Source organism: Amphiprion ocellaris, chromosome 9 (assembly GCF_022539595.1).
Source record: "Amphiprion ocellaris isolate individual 3 ecotype Okinawa chromosome 9, ASM2253959v1, whole genome shotgun sequence".
Lineage (NCBI taxonomy): Eukaryota > Metazoa > Chordata > Actinopteri > Pomacentridae > Amphiprion > Amphiprion ocellaris.
The window spans coordinates 27,272,650-27,294,970 of NC_072774.1; the positions used below are offsets into that span (position 1 = coordinate 27,272,650).

Sequence of the window (22,321 nt, forward strand, 5' to 3'; positions counted from 1 at the left end):
GGAGAGAGAGGGGAGAGTGGGGGAGGCCTCTATAGCTGGGCAACAATACACCTTTATTATCGATCTGACAGAGTGGATGTGTGATTGAGAGACACAGAGGTTGTATATAGATGACAGTGTGTGTGTGTGTGTGTGTGTGTGTGTGTGTGTGTGTGTGTGTGTGTGTGTGTGTGTGTGTGTGTGTGTGTGTGTGTGTGTGTGTGTGACAGGTCGCTGGTCTCCTACATCAGAAGATCAAAGGAAGCATGGTCGCTACGGTGACAAAACCCTCGGCTCAAAGAGGGAACACACATTCAGCCGACACACTGATAAAAGACAACCAGATGCAGAGATGCAGGTGTGCACAAGGAAACACACACACACACACACACACACACACACACACACACACACACACACACACACACACACACACACACACACACACACACACACACACACACACATGCATTTCAGATTTCTATTGTAACTTAAATCTTTTCGTAACTATTTCTAATATTTTATGCATGCTAATTGAGGAAAAATAACGCCTAGCCTTGGAATTCCCCAAAGCTCTTAGAAGGGAACTGTTACTTTGTACTTTAGGAAACAGGTAGATCGTGTTTCCTGCCACTGATATCAGATGTCAAGAGACCTCCAAGTATGATCCACAGACATGTTCAGACACGGCGAAGAACTGTAAATGAGAGAAAGAGCTGGTGGCTAAATTGAGAAAGATTTGTTGTTAGCATCCTCAAAGCTATGATTTTAAAGCTTAAATGGGAAATTAGGGCCTTAATAGGACAGACTCAAACAGTTCTTTGTGGAGCAGACCCTAATGGGTAATTGTGTAATAAACATGTGTATGATAGAGAATCACCTTGAACAGTCTTTTCACAAATCAAACACTTGTTTTAAGCACCATTAGTTTTTGTGTTTTCCTAGCACATATGTTGTCTGTGTGCTTGTGGTCACTGATTCTGGGCAAGTAGAAATAAGCTGTAATCACAGAACACCAAACAGAGAAATTCTACAACATCCTTCACTCAAAGAACATAATTTAGGCCTTAAAGGAGTTGAGATCAAGAATGATTCTCTGTATTTGAGCCCAAATTTATCAACAACAGATAGTCCTAGACAGAGTCTTTGCACTGGTTCCTTGTTAAACATATCATTTAAATAAAAACCTTACTTATTCTAAGTCTCTCAGTGGCTTGGTTCCAAAATATATCAGACATACAATAATTTTGCAGAGCACAAGCCTGGTAGATCTGCAGGGACCAGTCTGCTAGAGCCAGAGTTCAAAACAAGCTAAAATGTGGACGTTCTGCACAGACCTTTTATGAAGCCTTGCAGGCTTGGGTGGAGGATGGAATTTATATAACATGTACACTTGCAGATGAAGGAGGCATGATTTGACCTTGGTACGGGGAGACACTGTGTCAGGTGATTCTCCATCATCCACACCTTTATAATTCAAAATCATAAGAGTTAACTGAAGAAGTCGCTGACTAACTTTGACTGAGCTTTGATTTGCACACTGAGGGAGCCACACACAGTAGGAAGGTCTAATTTCTCCAGAAATCCTGTGTTGTCCTAACACACTGTGGTCATCACACCTCAGGAATGATAAAAGTAACAAAATACTACAGCATAATCTCTAATCAGCTGCTGTATCTATGGGTGGTTCTTGATGTTGGAAAGGAGTAAACACATTTCCACTATTTAATTAAAAGACCAAAAATGTTTTTTCCTACCTTGTCTGTTGTGTTTTTAAATATAATCGTCATACAGTTCTCGTAATCAGATGATTATATTTAAGGCCGCCTATGTCAATGATCATTTTACTATTGTCAACAAATCACAAACAAGTACTTAAAATCAAATATTTTTGGATTTACCATTGATTTGGTTCAGTGAAACCCATAATTGATGTTTTGCCATGGCATGCTCAATCGCAGTGACGGGACATTTGTGGAGGAATCAATCAGTGGTTACACTTTCTGCATCCGTGAGTAAGTGAGGGTCTGTGTGTCAAAAAGTCGTCATCTCCTCAAGTCCATGAGAGACTGCGAAGATGCCTCCATGTGTACTGCTCAAAAAATCTGCATGGCGACTACGATTCAAGGGCAGCAGTGCATATGCTCAAAAGCAATGTGCATGCTTGGAATGAGTATATGCCGATTACACACGTATGGAACATTTGATGTCGTCCAAGTGGACTAGAAAGTAAAATACAACAACAACGTGTCCATGGTGTCATGAAGTATAATGAAACCCTCCGAGTTGTCTTTTTTACTGCAATGTGGCTGAAACTGTCTCAAACTGACCGTGAGACTCAAGTGAAGACACTGTTCACACGCTCTCACACCACACATCCATTTTCTCACAAAGGGAAAAACAAATTAATAACTGATAATGTCCACGCACGAAAAGAGGACAATGGCAGCATGCGGACAGACACCCAGAACAGCAGCGACTTATTCAGACCAATCAGGAGGAATATGAGAAATATCCACAAATCTGTTATATTACATTAATTCTCTTACATGTGGCTCAGAGTAATCTCGGCCAGCGGCAGCAGCACAGTGATGCTCTTCTCTTGTTCCATGCACACACAAGCAGGAATGACAGGGAGTTTCTATGGTAACAGGGACGCTCAGATTCTCTGTCGCAATGTCCTGAGCCACCCAATCATGAACTGTTCTTGATACACCTTTAGTTTTCTTAGCACTTTCAGTCTGACTAATCTACATTAGTGCAGGTGGCTGTATCTTGGCTTAATTTTAAGAGGATTAGTTTTCACCCCATGTTAAATATTACCAGACACCAGTGGGTGTGGAGATACTCAGAAGCCAAGCATTGAGCATCAGCAGTTCACAGTATTCAGCCTTGTTGGAGAACCCGCTGTTGTCCTCCTGGGGACTGTATGGTTCTGATGGTGGACTTCAACACAACATGATGGTTGGTTGATCAAACATAATGTGGTTCATAAGTGTACTTGTTACCAGAGCAGCCTTGACCTAAGATTGACTTTGTGGTTGTATCTTCAGATTTCATGTTTTAAAACATCTTATTTGCTTAGTGAGGTTTGTAATAATCATGGATTAGTATACTATATAGCGCTTTTTAAGGCACTCAAAGTGCTTTACAATGAATCCATTATTCACTTCACTCACACATTCTCACTCTGATGGTGGTAAACCACATTTGTAGCCACAGCTGCCCTGGGGCAGACTGACGGAAGCGTGGCTGCCAATCTGCGCCTACGGCCCCTCTGACCACCACCAACATTCACACACAGCTGCACTGGAGGCAAGGTGGGTAAAGTGTCTTGCCCAAGGACACAACAGCACATGACAAGGACAGAGTGGGATCCGAACTGCCCACCCTTCGATCATTGGACGACCCACTCTACCACCTGAGCCACAGCCGCCCCCACTTGTACTGAGTGAAATGATCCAGAAATATCTAAATGGCAGCCATGATAAAAGCTGGTTGAATCGTAATCTATCGTGTGCTGAGGAAATACCTCCATTCGTACCTAAGACCATTTACTGCTCACTGGACCATCCTTTGCAAAAGGAAAGATGACAAAGCTGAATGCTCGAACCATCGAGCTGTTCATGAAAACAAATGATCCACACATCTGACAAGAGGCTCATGATGCATCAAGGTCAACGAAAAGAGTTTCGAAAAAGACATATATGTTTTTTTTTTTATTATTTTACCATAACTCATGTCTTGGACACTCAGGTACAGAAAGGATTTGAGCTGTCAGCTGATCATTAACTGAGGCTGAGTTGGATCCAGTGGAAGAGGAGGCAGGGCTTCTAATTCAAGGAAGAATAACTGCTGACCTTCATGTGTCCTCTGTAGTATCTATTGATTCACACTCAGGGACAGAGTGAGGAGCTCAGACTTCAGGAAGGTGCTTAGAGGAGAACTGTTGCTCCTTTGCATTGGAAGATGAGGTGGTTCAGGACGGATGGGAAACTGAGCTCGGACTGCTGCTACTGTGACTCATTTCTAGCAGCAGGTAATGATAAATAATGACTATGTGAACTAGCTGTTGTATCAACATAACGGAAGGGGTAAGAAACTGATACTGTATATGACAAACACAAACAGCGCACCTGTTGGACGTGGTCATATCCTGCAGTAGCTTCATTAGTGCTGCTCCTTCAGGGCATTCTGACCAATCGCATCTGTCTGTAGTCTGCACCTGAAATAAGAAGGACAGAAGAAGAAAAAAGTGAGAAAGACTGAATATATGCTCACAGTAGTTTCCAGCTGAATGGCAGTTCATTGTCAGACCATACTGGACGAAGGATATGATGACATAGGTCTGCCACAGGTAATAAATAAATCCTGAACAGTGTATGAGAGCATCACTGCACAGTCTGCCAAAACAGGGAGAAGGCACTCTGTTGGAATAATGACCTCCATTTCCAAAAACTGTTTCTGCTGGCCAAAAGTGTAAATTCACATCGTCAAAGCTGAGCAAAAGTGAACTTTAACCCTAGAGTTTGCTAAAGCCAGCTGGAGGTCACTCTGAAACTGTGAGATAGTTTGTCTCCGTGTCAAAGGTCAATAAAAAACACCCACAACTGTCTCTGAGGGGAAAAACCTACACTTCGGTTTTACACATGACTCTGCATGATCTCACGTTTCCCAGCTCCATTGTCATCGCTGATACATGGTAATACGAACGTCTGGTAGTGCTGTGTGTCGATGTGGTCCCAATAAAGAAATACTGGTCATGATTCACTGCATGCATGCTTGATTTTATTCCATCCTCTTCTGTAAGTTATTGGACTTCATAAACTTTCACTGCGATAAACTACAAAAAAAACTCTTCTCCATCTATCAAAGCTTTTTTTTAAAATTTAAATAATCCCTTCATGCCTTAAAATAACGTAGATGTAACTCTACACTATTGGCTCCTTCAGAATGTACAGATCTATGAAGTCCATGCCTCTTTCTCTCCATCCATTCCTTCCAGCTCACTGTATTTTCAGAACACCGGCACAAGTTGCAATTGTGGAAAAATTCAGCCAAACATGTTAAAACCTGAAATAGATTCAGATGAAGAATAATGACACAAAAAGCCGTCCCACTCTGAAAATCATTTTGCAGACACATAACAGCCACTGGTCTCTTTTTATCACCAGAGGATCACGTTGGAAGTTACCGAGAGTAACTGCAGGGCGTCATCACACTTGTCATTTCAAAGGAACCTGATGAAAGGGCTAATTTGCCACATAGATGCACAAATACACCCTTCCTGTGTTTCATTATTGTCTTCTCACATTAGTACTTTTATTTTCCTTATTTATAGAGAAGTTAGAATTTAGTTGCTCCGTGAATTTATCTGACTCTGCTGCTGAACATGTTTGCTATTCCAGATTAGACCTTCAGCTCCTTCACTGCATTCCCTGCCCACATCATTTGTCTCCTCTCTTTGTCATCACTCGGCTTCGTTCCTGTCCTTACATGTCTCCTCTGTCTAGACTCTGCACCCACCCAGGAACACCTGGTGCACAGGCTGCTGTGTGTGTGTGTTTGTGTGTGTGTGTTTAGGATGGTTCCTGCTACTACGAAATTACAGTGTTTAAACAGATAAGTAAGTTAATGTTTGAGTTACAGTGGAAATTTGTGACACAATGAATGTCTTGCAATAAATTGTAAAAATGTGTTTGAGACTGTCTCTATGCTTTGCGTGTGTTAGTAGATATTCTTGTGTGTGTGTGTGCATGCGCGTGTCCGTGTGTTTGTTGAACGTGCTTCCTCTGATCTCCAGTGACATCATCACCTCTGTCTCTGTGGTGACACAGCATGGTTGTTGCTAAGAAACAGGGTTAGGAGGAGACAAAGACGCTCCTCTCACTCACTTATTTTCTCACAAACACACACATTTCTCCTGTCCCCATCAGGTTTCGGGGACATTTATGTGTGACAACCAAGCAAACACAACACAAACCTACTCATCATCCTTTCTCCATCCCTGCTCTCCACCCTCCACCCAATAATACTTGATTCAAAGATACATGAGAGGCAGATAGACAGACAGACAGCAGAAGACAGACACCCATGTTGCCTCTCTGAAACACAACACAGGTTCCGTCATTAAAGACATCGAGTTCAAACCAAACGTGTCTGACATTTTCCTGAACATCATATAGATGATGCAAGAATAAAACAACATATGTCAATGTGTGTGAGAGAGAAAGAATGAGCGAGACTATAGAGGAATGATTATTATTTTATGGATAATTCCAATAATAAGTGATTTCTGGTTCTTGCAGAGGTATTAACCAGTTTTAATTGTTGGAGCACCATTTTAGGTTGATTCTCATGTTTTTTTGGCTTCAAAAATATTTCTGACATCAGCAGTGAACTTTGATTCAAATAAGAGGAAGAAACAAGAGTACTAAATAGTTTTAAATTCTGTCTTATGAAACCTTTGGCATAATTGTCACTGGTCATAAATACATATATTTGATATTTTTCAAGCTGTCAGATGTGATAAAGTCATCTACCTTTATACAGATTGAATGGAGTATTTAGCAAAGCATGCTGGAAGTGAAGGATAAATAAATGGTCATGTTTCTGGCACAAGCACGTATGAGGTTACAATAATTGGACATAATATGCTCTGACATTTTGGACTTTGTGCTGAGAGAGTCCTCTGGCCTCCGGAGATGAAAGAGAAGGAAGCTTCTGGACACAAGTGTGAGGTGAACAAGCAGTCTAAAGGGAATGACAACACAGACAACTACATCCTGAATTAGCTCACACATCCAACCAGTGTACAGGAAATACGACAGATCGATGGCCATTATTTCTGATGGACAATTAAACATGACAGTTTGAGAGGGTTTTCTGTGTGCAATGGGCTTCAGAGAGACATGAATCGTGCATACATATTACCAGCCAATGACCACAATAAATTCTGTGTTGCCAGAGGCAAGCTAACAAGTTTAAAAACTAAGAAATCAAACTGCTTTAAAAGAAATAATACATGCCTCTTCTTCTAACAAGTTATTATGAATCTCTTTTCATTTAATTAGCATTCCTCTATAAGTCTCTCAAAGTTGTAACTGAAAGAAAGACAAGTTGAAAATTTTAGTAATTCAGACTTGATTTATTCTGCCTCTCCCCTCCCCTGCAGTTTCCAAGCTATTAGCGGGATCTTTGATTGAGATTAACAGAGCCCTGAAATCAATGAAAGATAATTAAAAAGCTTTTTTTGAAGGACAGGCACTTGTCTGTGTGTGTAGGTGTGTGTTTGAGAGAGAGTGTGTGAGTCATTGTATTTCTAACAAATGTCTGTTGCAGTAGATTTTATATACAGTGAGATGTAGATGGATGAATAGACAGCCCAAATTATTCATACTGATGGTAAATTTTTCAAAAATGTATAGTGATCTTAAAAAAAAATTGACAAAAACATTTCTGGAAATGACAAAAGATGGCAGGATATTGTATTGGAGATGCATGTTTCTTTTCTTTCTTTTTTTTGCTAAAAACGCCATGTCCAAAGTTATTCATTCCATATATATATATATATATATATATATATATATATATATATATGTATATATATATATATATATATATATATATATATATATATATATATATATATATATATATATATAGCAAAGATATAGCAAAATATAGCAAAGACTGTATTTGTCACCACAGCAGCTTTTTGCTCATCTCCACTTGATTTATGGATGACTCATTTTTTGTGACAATCTCCAGGTTTTTAACATTGGAAGGCGTCCTTGTTCTCATTCTGGTCTTTAGTTCCCTCTACAGATTCTTGATGAGATTCAGGTGTGACTGCTCCAAAGCGTTGATATTGTACTTCTTTGGTAAACATTCCTTGACCACTTTGGCTGCATGCTTCAGATCATTGTCTTGTTGGAAGGTCCACTGCTGCTCCAGGCTAAATTTTCCTGCAGACTGCCTGATGTTTTCCTCCAGAATCTTAATGTAGCTTTCTGTTCTCCTGTTGCCATTTTGCTTTGACAAGGTTGTGAGACCAAATGGCTGAAAAACAGCCTCAAAGCAAAACATTCTCACCACCATGCTTGACCATGGCAGTGGTATTCTTGGGGATTGAATGCTTCCCCTTTCTTTGATTGAACAAAATCCACATCTCTGTCCAAACAACATCACTTTTATGCCATCCGACCACAGAATTAAAGACCAGAAGCCTCCTTCTTTGTCCAGGTGAGCTTTTGTCAAGGCTGGCTGAGCCTTTATATGCATCTCTTGGTGAAGTGGGATCCTCCTTTATCGTCCATGGAGACCAGCCTTGTGCAGTGTTCACTGGAGGTGTTGGTATCAAAATTGTTTTGATTCATCAGGATGGTCTTGGCCTGTCACACTACCATTCTACTGCAACAGTCCCTTTTGGTGTCATACTACACGATTGTGGATTTTCGGTGTGGAACGTCTTGTATTTGTACCTTCATTATGATTTGCACTGTGGCCAGTGACACAGGAAAACACTAGGATATGCCTTGTCATTCTTCATAAGCCACAATGTGAAAGCAGAGGTGATCCTTAAACTCTATATTTCTAGCCATGACAAATAACTGACAGGAGAACTACATGGTGTATTGGAATGGATGGATTGATCAAATGACCCAAAACATGGCAGAATTTACTAGGGTTATTTGGAACAATTTAAGGACTGCATTTTCTCAAACAACTGTGCCAAATTCATGAATGTGAATATGAATAATGTACTGTATGAATAATTTGGGACATGGCATTTTCAGTAAAAATGTTTGTGTGTGAGTGTGTTTTTTACGTGTGTTTGTGTGTTCTTCATTTTTCTTGACAAATGCTCATCAGATAAGCTTCCAACCTAGTAAATGTATTGCTGAGGACTCGAGGAAGTGCTGTTTTAAGTTTAAAATTGTTTGGATGAGCACTTTTCAAGAAACATACAGAAGATGCAAAAATACATTTTCCAGTGATTATCCAGTACATATCACTCCAGTGATTAAGTGAGTCCATGTCGTAACCATTTTAGGTTTTAGGTCAAGTTCTTCAGTATAAATACTGATTCTTCATTTCAGGAAAAGGTTGCTATGACACACTGTCTTTTTGAATTTGTGGTCCCCTATTTTTATAAACAGGCATCTGGCAAATAGGATTTATTATTATCATTAGTAATGTCATGACACTGTAGAGGCATGAAAATTTGGAAACAATAATTACATTAATTATCAAATATTAACTTTTGGACATTTATTTGGGATAAATAAATGGTTTTGTTATATGTTGATGAATTAGGTGTTACATTAATCAACTTATCAACTAATTACTGGTTTAAAAATTATTGTTGGTTCCAGTCAAGTACAGAGAGGGTTCTGGTTAACGCTCTTCTCTCAACACTAATGGTTATCCCCAATGAGGCGTCAGCTAATTTGAGCTTTAACGTTATGTTTTGATAATCCTTCACAGTCAGTGTCAAGTTTGAGGTAGTTTGGATGAACGGTTGGCTGATGATTTTGAGAAAACTGCAAGTAGCAAAGCAAGAAGACACGTAAACAGGCCCAGCATTTGCATACACATTGATCATCTACAATTAAAAGGAGAAAGATTCAACACGGACCGAACATCATTTTACAATGCAATGTTCTTCTAGCATTCCTTCGCTCCTTGTATTCATGTGGATGTTAATTTAACACATACCATCAACCTAAATATTGTTGCACACCAAGCAGGACCCTAAATGGCTACTGTGCTCGAGGAACATGACATAGAGCCCAAGACGTTGACCCAGAAACCAAACTCACCATTTCAGAAACCAGTTGAGCCGCTATGGGATGGAACAAGCCTGATCCACGTAACAGATCAGTTGTGTCCAGTGGCTGTAACGTTGTGGCTGATCGGTGTATATACTATGTGCTGTATATGGATGGATGTGTGTGTTTGTTTTTATTTCCTTTGAATGCTACTGGAGTCCAATGGGGGAAAAAAGTACAAAGTAAGCAGCAGCACTACACAACGTTCTCTGCGGAAGAGAAAAACTTTAACATTTAAATCTTTTAAATTAACTGTTGTAATGAGTAGAATGATTAAATGTGCAGAAAGGCAGATGGGTATTTTTCTGAGCAAATAAATTAGTTCTGCTCCTAGCACTGGGACGCTGCGTAGTGACTCATCCATGAGCTATGAAGAAAAAGCTGAGACACACTGCTGCTGTCTGTGTGTGTCGCTCAGGGTGGTGAGGACACACACATAGATGTTACTGTATCTGGTAGCAGAGGGCGTAATGAGGGATTTTGCACAAGGGGACAAATTTGTTACGGCAGACAGACAGACAGAAAGAGGTGAGTCTGTGAGCTTGTCAGCGACAGAGAGAGTTTGTGTGTGGGTGGTTCAGGTGGTTAGAACTAATTAGTGAGAGGAATCAAAAGTAGACACATACATGCAAACACACTTTCTCTCTCTCACACACACACAAGTACAAGGTAGCTTCCAGGCACAGCCTTCAGTCAGATCATATGATCTCAGGGTGACAGCTGACCTTGTGTCCCATGTGCAGAAACTATTTCATGACCCTGCGGCCAAGCCAAAACATTAGGAATGCATTTTACATAATTCATAGGGGTCTGCAGAAAAATCAGCCAATTTTTCAAACTTCATGTTGACTTCTTAGGATGTATTTTCCTTGGACTGCCTTCACCAAACCTACCTGTTTCGTTAAACTAGTAGGTCAAATTAATATGGGGAATTTCTGCAAAGGTTAAGACTTGGATTAAATCCAATGACTAGTAAAAAGATCAGTATAGAGAAAGGCTGACATTGTGGTTTAGAAAGTACACTTTTATTGTTGGCCTGAGAAAGGTTGCAGACCTTGGCCTTTGGTGTCAAAATAAAATGCTACACCTCTGCTTATTCCCATGAACAAATAAACAGTGTTCCACTTCCTGCATTGCCGGTGAGTCTTGGCAGCAGGTGTAAATCTTGGACCACAAAACCATCAGATATGAATTTATTTCCTGGGAAGGCCAGACTGTAGAATGTGTAGCACGTATGTGTTTTACTGCTTCACAAGTGGTTTAGTCGCACATGCTGCTGATCAATACATTATTGGTAAGTAATATTCTAATGGACATTTCAATTAAACTGAATTAGTAGGTCAGCTAATTAGATTCCCAGTCAAATTGCAACATGCCTCATTTTAACCACAAGCTGAACTACTGAATTGTTACAGGACTCACAACATTTTACTGCTGTGTGTGTCTGTCAGTCTAGTATTACATTTGGGGAGCAGAAGTCTCACTAAATTTCAACCTGTTTTACTGCAGTCTACTCTCTTACAGGTTTACTTTGGCCTGTACTACAAATCATTTTTACTATCAAACAAAATTGGACAGACACTTGAACAGAGAGTGACAGGCGGATACATTTTTTTCGCCCTCTCTGTCTTGTCAGTCTGCTGCTGGTAAAACTACACTTTGCTTTCAGTACAGCAGCACAGCAGGACTGGCTGTGTGTGTGTGCGTTTATGTTTCTTATTATTCCTATATTTTCTTGCTGCAGTAACCCTAAAACAAAAACACAAGTCTGTGATTCTACGCAAATTTAAACATCATAATATGTCCATAAGTAATGTAGACATTTATGTCAAAGTCTCTATGTGTGGATGCTTATGAGCGTACCATACTCACCAGTCGTTTGATGATCCTGAGAGCTGTGCGTTGTATTCGGGGAGTTTCATATCGCAGGTGTGTTCGCAGCATGTGTGAGAAGCTTTGTAAGCAGGAAGGCGACAGGCAGTCATGACCTTCTCCTCCATATAGCTGGACCAAAAGGGAGAGACACTGAAGACACTCCTCCCACAACTCCTGGTTTTCAGTAGACAGCTGCAAGCAGATAATCAATGAATGCAGGCACAGTTTGAATAATGAAGTACAATGATTGTATTTATATGAGGTTATTGTGGGCTAAAATAAATAAACAGACTGCATTTTCCTCATCAACGTGTACTTGACTGAAATTTGCTTTTTATTATGTGTACTGTGTCTTAAAAAATTAATCAACTGCATCATTAACAGAAGACACCGAGACAATCAGAAAGTCTACAAAACTGTGGCGGTTTCTTGGAACAACCTACCTGTCATGCACCATAAAAACCATGCCCAGGTGAACCTGGAGAATTGCTGCTGTTTAAAAGGCAGGTGGTCACACAAATATTGATCTGAGTATGATTTTTTTCACTTTGTAAGAAGGTAACTCTTCAACTTAAAGGTCGATGTGATGATCTAATTTGAAATTACATTCCAGCTTAGAGAAGATGACAGAAGTCCAGGATGTCAGCTCAGGTCCTCAAGTTTAGAAGACAACTCTTAGCTTAAAGAATTACTACATATTGCATGTTTACAATAACAGCAACTGAATTGCTATTTCGTGTTGTTTGTTAAAAATCAGTGTGAGATTTTTAAATTATAATTTACATTTAAGTCCATTATATTCAAAATTTTCCATAAAGTAAACCGTATATTGTTAGGGTTAGGGTAAGGGTAGGGTTAGAACTGTATATTTTTGTATGTGCAACAATATTCACTTTACCAAATATATCTTAGCATGCTATTCATCAATATCTAGGCCATCAGTCCTCAGAACTGGTTTTTAGCACAAGCTATTGATGTCAGATTCTTATTAACACTCTGCTCTCCCTACTAATCTCTCTTGGGGCAGAGAGGCTGTTCAGAGGCCAGAGGTGTGTCAGCTGCTCCCTCAACCCTCTTAGACACACTGAGAGTCCACCAACACTCAGTGTGCCAAGTATAAGTTAAAACCACTACTGTGTCCTTCGTCTTCTCCTTCCCCAACTCCTCTTTCTTTCTCCTCTGCCCTTCACAGGATGCTTCACAGCTCCCTCTCTCTTTTGCATGAGTTCTCTCATTTGTCTTCCCTGCATCTCATTCCATCCTCTCACCCCCATTATTTTGAAAAGCCTTCACTCTTTACCAGTGATAACCTCCAAAACATGTTAAATTGTTTATGGAGAGAAGAACATCTCTCCTCTTTTCACTCACTTACTACTTCGTGTATACTTTGGTTAATAGTAAGCAGTAAATTGAGATTTTAAACAACATTTTTTCTCATTTAGTGTGCATGACACAACTGTAATTCTTACATGTATTAAAAAAACTGGGCATATTGCTCTGTGGGACTATTAGCAGAAAGTGGTGTTCATAAAACTACTTTTGTAAAATGGCAGTAAATGCACCATATAACAGTCGTTTCAGACATGCCATTATTTTTCAGTCTAGTTTACTAGTTTACTAAAATCATTATTCTGACATGCTGAGTGCAGATAGAGGAATAGAGGGAGTTTTGCACCACATATATAATCATATATTTAATCGTCCATAGCATGTACAGTGCCAGAAGGTGTGGATGTTTGAATGGCTACTGCGATAACACTGTTGCAGAAAGTCCAAGATTGCAACCAGTCTTATCTTCCTGGTTTTCAGATTGCATCAGGTTCTGTTTTATCACCTGCAGATACTGCAGATTTCTGGGATTAATATTTGTAATAACTGTAGATTAATTACTTCAGTAAACCCAGATAAGCAACTGTATTGAACAGATGCACAAAGTGCAGGAGGCATTTTTTAAATAGTCCTATATTCAAACCACATGTAATATAGTCAATATACTGGTTGAAAGAATAAGACCACAGAGTCTGTGTAATTGTCTTTTAAAAGATAGACTACTGTAGGACTGCTCAATTAACTTCCTTGCCATTATAGAAATATACATTAAAACCTATATTTGATATGATAATTAAGAAAGAACTAAACTGGATCAGTGGTTCTGCTGTGTTACAGTGCAGTGGGACATAGTGGGAATACATAAGACAACTGACACATTAGGTCTGGAAGGAAGCTGCAGATCATCATGAAAGATGGTGTCACTGATCTTAATGGATTTATCTGGTGTTGGTCAAAACTAATCAAATTATATAGATGTTTATGAGTTCCTTTCATTGAGATAGCACAGTAGAGAAAGACAGGAAATGTGAAAGAAAGGAGGGAAATGCTGTTTGACACAGGTCAAGGCGGCTGGGAGTCAAACAGGGAATCAGCTGCAGAGGAGTTTTTAGATCCCGAGGTATTCACCCAATGACTCAGCCTTCAGGTCGCCCTGATTTGCTGTAATTTAACATTTTTAATAAAACCAAAAAATTTGAAAGTGCAAGAAAAAAAGTAACTACAGTTAGAAAAAGATCTGGACACTCGTAGGCTCCAAGTAATTTAAAGCGTTCTGTTCAAAGTCTGTGTTTCAGTGCAAAAGATCGTCGTCAGGCCTTTATCTGATCAGTTATCCAATTCGTCAAGGGTTTTGGAGGCAAACTTTTGAAATAGCTGAAAGCTGAAAAACATCTTCATCTAAGAGAAACAAACAGACATCTTCATTTGTTTTCAATTGGAAAAGTTTGATTAGTTTTTCACACCAGCTGGTGTCTCCTGCCGTCCAAAGGTGAAGACAATGAGAGAAACAGCTGATGAGCCATGTAAGTTGAACATTGCCTACGTTAAAAAAAAAGATGTTACCATTATCTACTACCACTTTAAATGAGTAAAAAACTTCTTTGCAAAACTGGGGACATTCTTTTGAAATGTGCTATTTGCAGTAACTTTTTCTAATGCAATGCTTTAAAATGGACATAAAATACATTATAGAAACACAGCTAGACTCACAGGTGCACAGAGGAAACAACAGATGAAAACTACTGCATGAGATGTCACTTTTAAACTAAGTAACTGATTTGAACTTTTCTAGAATAACACCTGCTGACTAAGATTTTCTCGAGGTCTTGAGTATTCCTCACATAGAGAAATTTTAACTAGTTACTTATTGCTGACATAACACAGACCTTTCAGTATTAGTTTCTCTCTCTTTCATAAACACACACATATTTGTATGGCCATCTTGTGATGACATTCATATTCATAATGCATTGCTTAGCCTCATATCCTTTATCTATCTATTTATAGCCAACCTTTACCTCAACTAATTCTAAAATCAGCTCTAAAGCCAAGTGTTAACTAAAAAACAGCCCACTGAAGATGTGTGAGAAAGTGAGGACTGTCCACAATGTCCTCTCTAATACTGTTTAAAACTCACAAAAGTAGTCAGACAAGTATAGACACACACAGACGCGTTCTTGCATAAATAATCATACATACGCAGTTTGTCTCACTGTATCAGGGATGCATCTAAACATGCACAAAAATACACACAGGAACAAACAGAAAATATTTATGTATGCATGTCAGGCATTTACATGAACACACAAACATTCACAGTCTGAGTGTTGGTCTCACCATGTGAATGAGGTGTGAGCTGAGCTGGCTCAGGGGTCTGTTGGCCAGAAGCAGCTTCTCTGCTGCCTCCGTCTCCAGTGCTGGACAAGATAGCCTCTGGCTCTATGCAAACACACACACACACACACACACACACACACACACACACACACACACACACACACACACACACACACACACACACACACACACACACACACACACACACACACACACACACACACACACACACACACACACACACGCTAAATCATTTATAGAGATTTGACAGTCAATAATGATGGATCCAGAGACCTGCCAAGACTGATTCTGACAGACTGAGACAGACACACTGATAGACTGAGAGAGGAATTTTTTTCCCCTGCATGTGTTCTGTTATTTCATTCTTTACCACGATGTGTGTTTAGGACAACATAGGCTGAACATTTTCCGTTCTCACACCAAGTTATTTTTGCATCTCGTTAAGGCTTCCGTCTTCGTGTTTTTCTGCCCTTCATCACTAACACCTCTGTGCCTCACTTCTGCTTATTTTAGTTCAGTTCATGCCTACAGTGGAACTTCAGGCCAATTAGCAGTGGAATAATGTGATTAATACTGGCACACATTTTCTCTCTCCCTCCCAAAGTCACTCCTCCTCTGCTGTGCTCTCTCGCTCTCTCTTTCTTCTGTAGTATATATAATCTCTGACTTGCTCTCTCTTGACCAACTGAGTAATAGTTTGGGGAGAGCGGTCTGGTCACGTCCTCGCTCCTTATCAGACCTTATTACCCAAATGAATTTGGTTTGGGCAGAAGTTTTCTTTTTAATGAGCTCTGCATTTCTCGCAGAATTGATTTCCACTGCACACTCTGCTTGCTGCCTTTTCCATCTCCTTCTATCTCTCCATCCTTCTTTCTCCCTCTGCTGTCCTTCCCTCTCTCTCACCCAGTCTTTTACCCTGCCTCCACTTTAGTCCCCTCACCCCTCTGTCCAGGCATTAATATGTATGTGCTGGGCTGGGGTGCACACTATGGGGAGATGGGGGCTGGTGTGTGTGTGCGCCTATGTGAAAGTGTGTTATGTGTGTGTAGTGAGGCAAGCTGAGGACAAAGCCAGCGGTGATAATGAGGCCGCAGGGACATAAGCCAGACAGGCCCCTCAGTGTATTTCCTGTGTGTGTGTGTCCCAGAGACTCAGGACCTCATCCGCTTACTCCTGAGTCCACAACTTCAATATTGCAGTTTCTTATACCTGCTAGCTTCCACTGCATACATCAAGGGACACACACACTCACAAACACACACATACACCAGCCTTCAGGGACATGATACAAGGGCCACATTGCCAGGAAGTTGACTTTGTGAATCTGCTGGTGAATCTGCACTCACCAGAGATGAAGATGGCAAATAATGGTGAATCAATGTGGGAAACACATGAACCTATGAGGGCAAGTGTGACATGATGAAGCCAATAAACTACCACATGTTTACAGCAACTTACAGAAATACCATAAAACAGCCACTGTGGCTCTTCAGGGATTTCTGTATGAGGGCTGGTGTCACGTGGAATTATGTAACAGCATATGATATTTGTAAGCATATTGGATATATAATACTGATATTGTTTTCAGATGTAAGGTTCTTGATGACATGAAATGCTACAGAAGAATGTGATGAAGGGGCTTGCATTGTTTTTCTTTTGAGGTTTTTTTTAATTACAGCCTGTAACATGATAGTAAAATCTTCTCGCATTGTTGCCAAGTAGACTCATTTGATGCATTAGATCTGAAATTATTCTGTGTTACCAGGACAAAGCTTCTTGTTCTTATTTCCCTGTTTCCTTTACATTTATTTAGGAGTGACAGGCCACCATTCCTAAATCCTAACCACAGCTCCTTCAAATTTGTTTCTTCTTTTTTGTTTTTTAATTGAAAATATACCACTGCCACATGTCTCCACCTTCACATCAGAGTGCTGCGCTGGGTCGGGTACTTGTGATTACTAAGGTTAACTACAGATAACTATTTTACAAGTTAAATAGACATTCTAAAATACTGATGGCCAGCTAACATTATGTAACACATCGGTAGCTTAAGTTAATTGGGCCCGGAGCCAACTCAGTGTTGCTAACGTGAGTAAACTAATTGATAGCATTAAGCTAATATCTACACGCCATGATGTAACTGCAGACTGCATTTTGAGCTTGTTCAAGTATTTCTCTAAGAAGAGAAAGACATCTGATGAAGATGGCGCAAGTCAGGCATCATTAGCCTTTTACTGACTCATAAATGATGATGGTTAGGTAAAAAAATTGTGTTCACACTTGTAATCAGATATGATGTACATTAGACATGGTGGAGCAGTGGAACAAAGTGAAGGGGAGCAGAGTACAGCAGGGGGAGAGCAGACTGAAGGAGCAGGAGAGAGGGATGAGAGTAGAGGAGAAAAACCTAAAGGGAAGCCCAGACTATCAGACAGGGACCCTAAATGGGTTTCAAAAAATAGCCAGTTCCACTCATGGCTCTACCACACTGATAATGGTGAGTGTCGATGGACCTTTTTTTCTTTTATTTTTTTGCATAATATACATGTCGACATAACGTAGATGTATTTGAGTGTTCAAACCTGCAGCGCGACGCGGACAATGGTTGATGTTTGCTTCAGGATGTTGTGAAGCAATTCCAAAAGGGCTTGCAACACAGAATGGCTGACCTTCCTCCCAGCATGCCCCTCTCCATCCAGGTGGATCAGTGCAGCTTCTGAGAAGGTGCTCACCACCACCTCTACAAGCCCTGTGCAGGAGAAAAACATGTTTGGATGAGAAGCTTGTATTTAAACTAAGAACTGTTATAGGGAGCTGACTTATGTTATTGCAGAGCTCAAGCCTGGTAGTCTTTCAAAGATATTACCTTTGTGTTCTGTTGCATTCAGTAAACAGTGCACACAGTCACATAAACCTGGCAAAAGTAGCGTTTTGATTGACCATTTGCCAAGTTCTTCCATGGTCAATCACACGAGGTGCTGATGAAAACTACTGAACCAGAGGGGAGAAAGGATGTTCCTAAGGTACTAGATGTTTTTTGTTCTTTGGCAATTTAAAGTCCCTCTCTGGTGAAAATACTGCATTTAATCTATCTTTTTAACATGCCTCTGAGGTATTTTTATTGCTAGAATGACCGAAAAGGCAGTCGATGTCATGACTGAGTATTTCCACCTTAAAACTATAATGTACCAATGACATCTTCAAAAACAGATTCAGACTTTGTGAGTTTCATACATAAGAAACCTAAAGGACTAATCCTGTTAGCTAGCAGTGTGACGGTTTCCATTATATTATTTTTCTTCAGAATCTGGTTTAAACATGTATGGCTGAATTACTCCAATATTAAAGGTTGTCATTGTGAGTAGAGTCCAAGGTGAGACGGTGTGCTCGAGCTGCAATGAGCAGGGAATGGTGAGTGAAAACTGAGGCAGGATTTTCATAGATTTGCACATTCTAGAATTAGTTTTTACTCTTTATTTCATTCATTTGTAAAATAAAAAAAATTAATGTAAATACAAACTTCTCCAAACTACAATGAAAGGGAGCAGAAAGAAGACAAGAAGACAACAACAAAACTATATATATTTTTATATATATATATATATATATATATATATATATATATATATATATATATATATATATATATATATATATATATATATATATATATATAAAAAAAATATATATAAAATTCAATAATCAACCCTATAAATTTACATCTGAGCCATTTGATCCCAATAAGAGATTATCTTCATTGAAAAAAAAAATTCCAAATATGTAACTTTGATACACAGAGGTGATTTTTTTAGGGGTTAATAATTAATTGCTAAGGAACTTGAAACATAAAGTGACAATATAAACTATTATAAGACAATAATTTGGTGCCTCTGGCTAAGCCGTGGTGCTTACATGGTAGATTTTACATAATGAAGTGAAATCTAATCAAATGACCTCAATAAGTCCAGGAAAAAGGAAAGTTTTAATGGGTTAATCTGGCTATGATCCTAAACACATGATCATAATGATAAAATGTGAATCCCATTAGAAAACATAGAGTCTTCATGGTCATTCTAAAATATCAATCATAATCATTTCAGCTCACAAGAACATTTATTAAATAACAATAACTCACATCATAGATTGTAATCAATCAAAGCAACCAACACATCTCACTCTCTCTCTGACGTCTGTGCAGGCGTAAAGAATAACATTATAGCTGAGCCTCAGAAAACATCTGTGACCGCAGATGTTGGTTTAGCTACACAGTGGATCGATAGCTCCTGTGAGAGATGCTCCCTCCTCAGTCAGTCAACACTGAGCAGAGAAAACGAGCTCAATATTAACTTCAACTATTTAACCAGAAATTGGAAGGTGCAGGTTAAATTTATACTTGCGAAAAAAATTGATGTCAACACAAGCAGCAACAAAAGACGACTCAATTACACGTTAATCTAGCAACAGATTTGGTTCTTCTCTTCATCCCATTTGCTTCCCTCTACCTTCACTCCATCCCTCCTCAGAAAGATGTCAGTGTGCAACGTGACGCTCCTAACTCTTCCTCTGCAGTGAATAAAAAGCTCTTACTAAAGTGCAAACCCATGTCCCGCTGCACATTAAATTTAACATGACAAAGAAGATTCTCTGCATTTTGCAGCTCAATCTGTGTAACCATCTTGTGATGTAGTTAGACTACACATCTCTGTAAGTGAACGCTGAATAGATTCTGCCTGGACTAGGTTGACACCTCACATGTACTACAAAAAATGCACATTGGTCCAGTACTCATCAGTGAGTTCAGAGTTGTCCTTCATTTCCATTTCTGTGCACGAAAAAGTTAAACAGCAAGGTATGAAATCATTGTCTTCACTGGGGAAAATACATCAAGTTTTATTTTCCTATTTCAACAGATCTTTATTTAGAATGTAGATGTGTTTATTTTTGTAAGTGAAAGTGCAATACTGCAGACACTAGAAAGCTATTTAGTTTGGCTGCTGTCAGTGAGACATACTGTTACTCTGTCAAACAGCCTCATAATTAATTAGACAGGCTGCTCTACTTTGGATGGTTCAATCAAACAAAGACCTCCTCTGCTGTTAATGCAATCTGACAATATAGTCCCACTTAGATGCAAACTCTGTTCCACATAGTTGCGCATGCATACGTTAATACAATGATTCTGCTACTATTTGCTGAGAAAAGCTGGCATCACTATAAACAGTCATTCCTGACACTTCAGACACCAATAACCAGTGGTTATTAGGAGACACCTGACTAGAAGAGTCAGTACAGCACAAACAGACCAATATATCAGTTTTTTGTTTCTACTTTATACATAATCTGTCAATACTGGATTGGCATTTTAGGTTACACAGCACAATCCTTAAAATGTTCACAATTTACCTAAATATCGGGTGTCAATCAAAGAGACGGGTATTTCAAACTCACAAATGTTCACAGTGAAAACAAAAATGCTGGTGCAAAAATTTTTGAATAACACAAACGCAATACAAAACTTTACTGAAGAGCTTTTGTGTTTTTCAGTAATCTGCCTGAAAAAGAACTTTCCAACATTTAGCCATCAGTGCCTGTGACTTGTAACCAATCAGAGGAGACTGAATCACAGCAAAAGTGGAGCATTTTTGAGTGAATTTATTGTGTCGCTAACCAGTTTAAAGAAATGAACGAAGAAAAATTGCTGAATATTAGAACTAGTTATTGGTCAGGACAGCAACTGGCTGACTTCTACTACTAAGGCCACATGACACAATGATTTTAAATAAGCTACAAAGGCAAAGGTAAACTACACTACAGCCTCACCTTCCCAAAGAACTCAAGTCTCTAGTCTTTAGATTTGCTTCCAGGGAAATTTGAAACCTATCAAATATTGTCCCCGAATGCATCTAGTGTTTTCAATTTTTTGGCAACACTTGATGCTCATCAAACCACCTGCTGACTTTAAAATGTTTTTATTTCTTATGGAATAAATGTATATACGTACCCATGATTCCTGCTGTTTCATCAAAACATGCCTGGTCATTATTGAATTTCCCTTCAGGGATTAATAAAGTTCTTGTATTGTATTGATCACAGAACAAAGACACAAAGACCGGTTCTTTTACAGGGATAAACTTACAACATATTTGGTGAGTTAACACACTAGGGCTAACTGAGTCATTGATATTTCTCCCAGATTGGACCAAGTCCATTCCCAGTATAATGTTAAACATTTGACTGACTGGTGAGCAAAATGAAGTTATAGATTAAAGCTCAGCAATATGAAAAAATTAATTACTTGAACCAAAAGAGACATTTTGATCGAAATCACTATCGGCAAAGCAGTCTCTACGCAGCTTCAGATAAATGCATAGTTTTGACCATTATTTATTCTTCTCTTTTGCTTGAAGGCTGTAAAAAAAAACTTTCCTCTTAGCTGACAGAATCCATAAAGTCATCTGAAAGTCATAGGACAAGTATAGTCTTCCCAGCTGCAGGCCCCAATTTAAAATTTTGCACATTTCTTTACTATAAATAAAAGTAAATTGTTGCTTTAAAGTCCACATTCGTAACCACTTTCCACATTAAACTGTCCAAACTATTGACAGTAGGGAGATAGAAGCATGTTGTTAATGCGCTAAGACCAAATAATTCATAAAGTTCCATGAAAAATAATTTAAATATTAATGTCAGCTGCTGAGATAATGTCTCTTCCACTCAGAAAACAGAATAAAAATAGTAAGCGTGGTTGAACATGTGCATAGTATCGTAGCGCACATCACACATCATGACTCTTAAGTGGCAGAAATTGCTGATGAAAGGTTGTTCACAAACACAAACACTACATATTTCAGTATAATGTGTTCATTGTATGGCAGAACTCCCATTGTGAGCTCTGTGTGCGTTTGTGTGAAATGTAATAAGCAGTACTGCTTTGACCGACAAAAATG

The 22,321-nt window shown here is 39.1% G+C and overlaps 1 protein-coding gene across 3 annotated transcripts in view; it reads right to left on the reverse strand.

The window, feature by feature from the left end:
- ulk4 (unc-51 like kinase 4) overlaps positions 1-22,321 on the reverse strand; it is a 115,049-nt gene that overhangs the window by 25,983 nt on the left and 66,745 nt on the right. For all 3 annotated transcript variants that reach the window (XM_055013626.1, XM_055013625.1, XM_055013624.1), the window contains 4 exons: positions 17,957-18,123; positions 15,354-15,455; positions 11,685-11,879; positions 4,116-4,204 (listed from right to left, as the gene is read on the reverse strand). In XM_055013626.1, the coding sequence (XP_054869601.1) occupies positions 4,116-4,204; positions 11,685-11,879; positions 15,354-15,455; positions 17,957-18,123 (553 nt within the window). The remainder of the gene's footprint in view (positions 1-4,115; positions 4,205-11,684; positions 11,880-15,353; positions 15,456-17,956; positions 18,124-22,321) is intronic.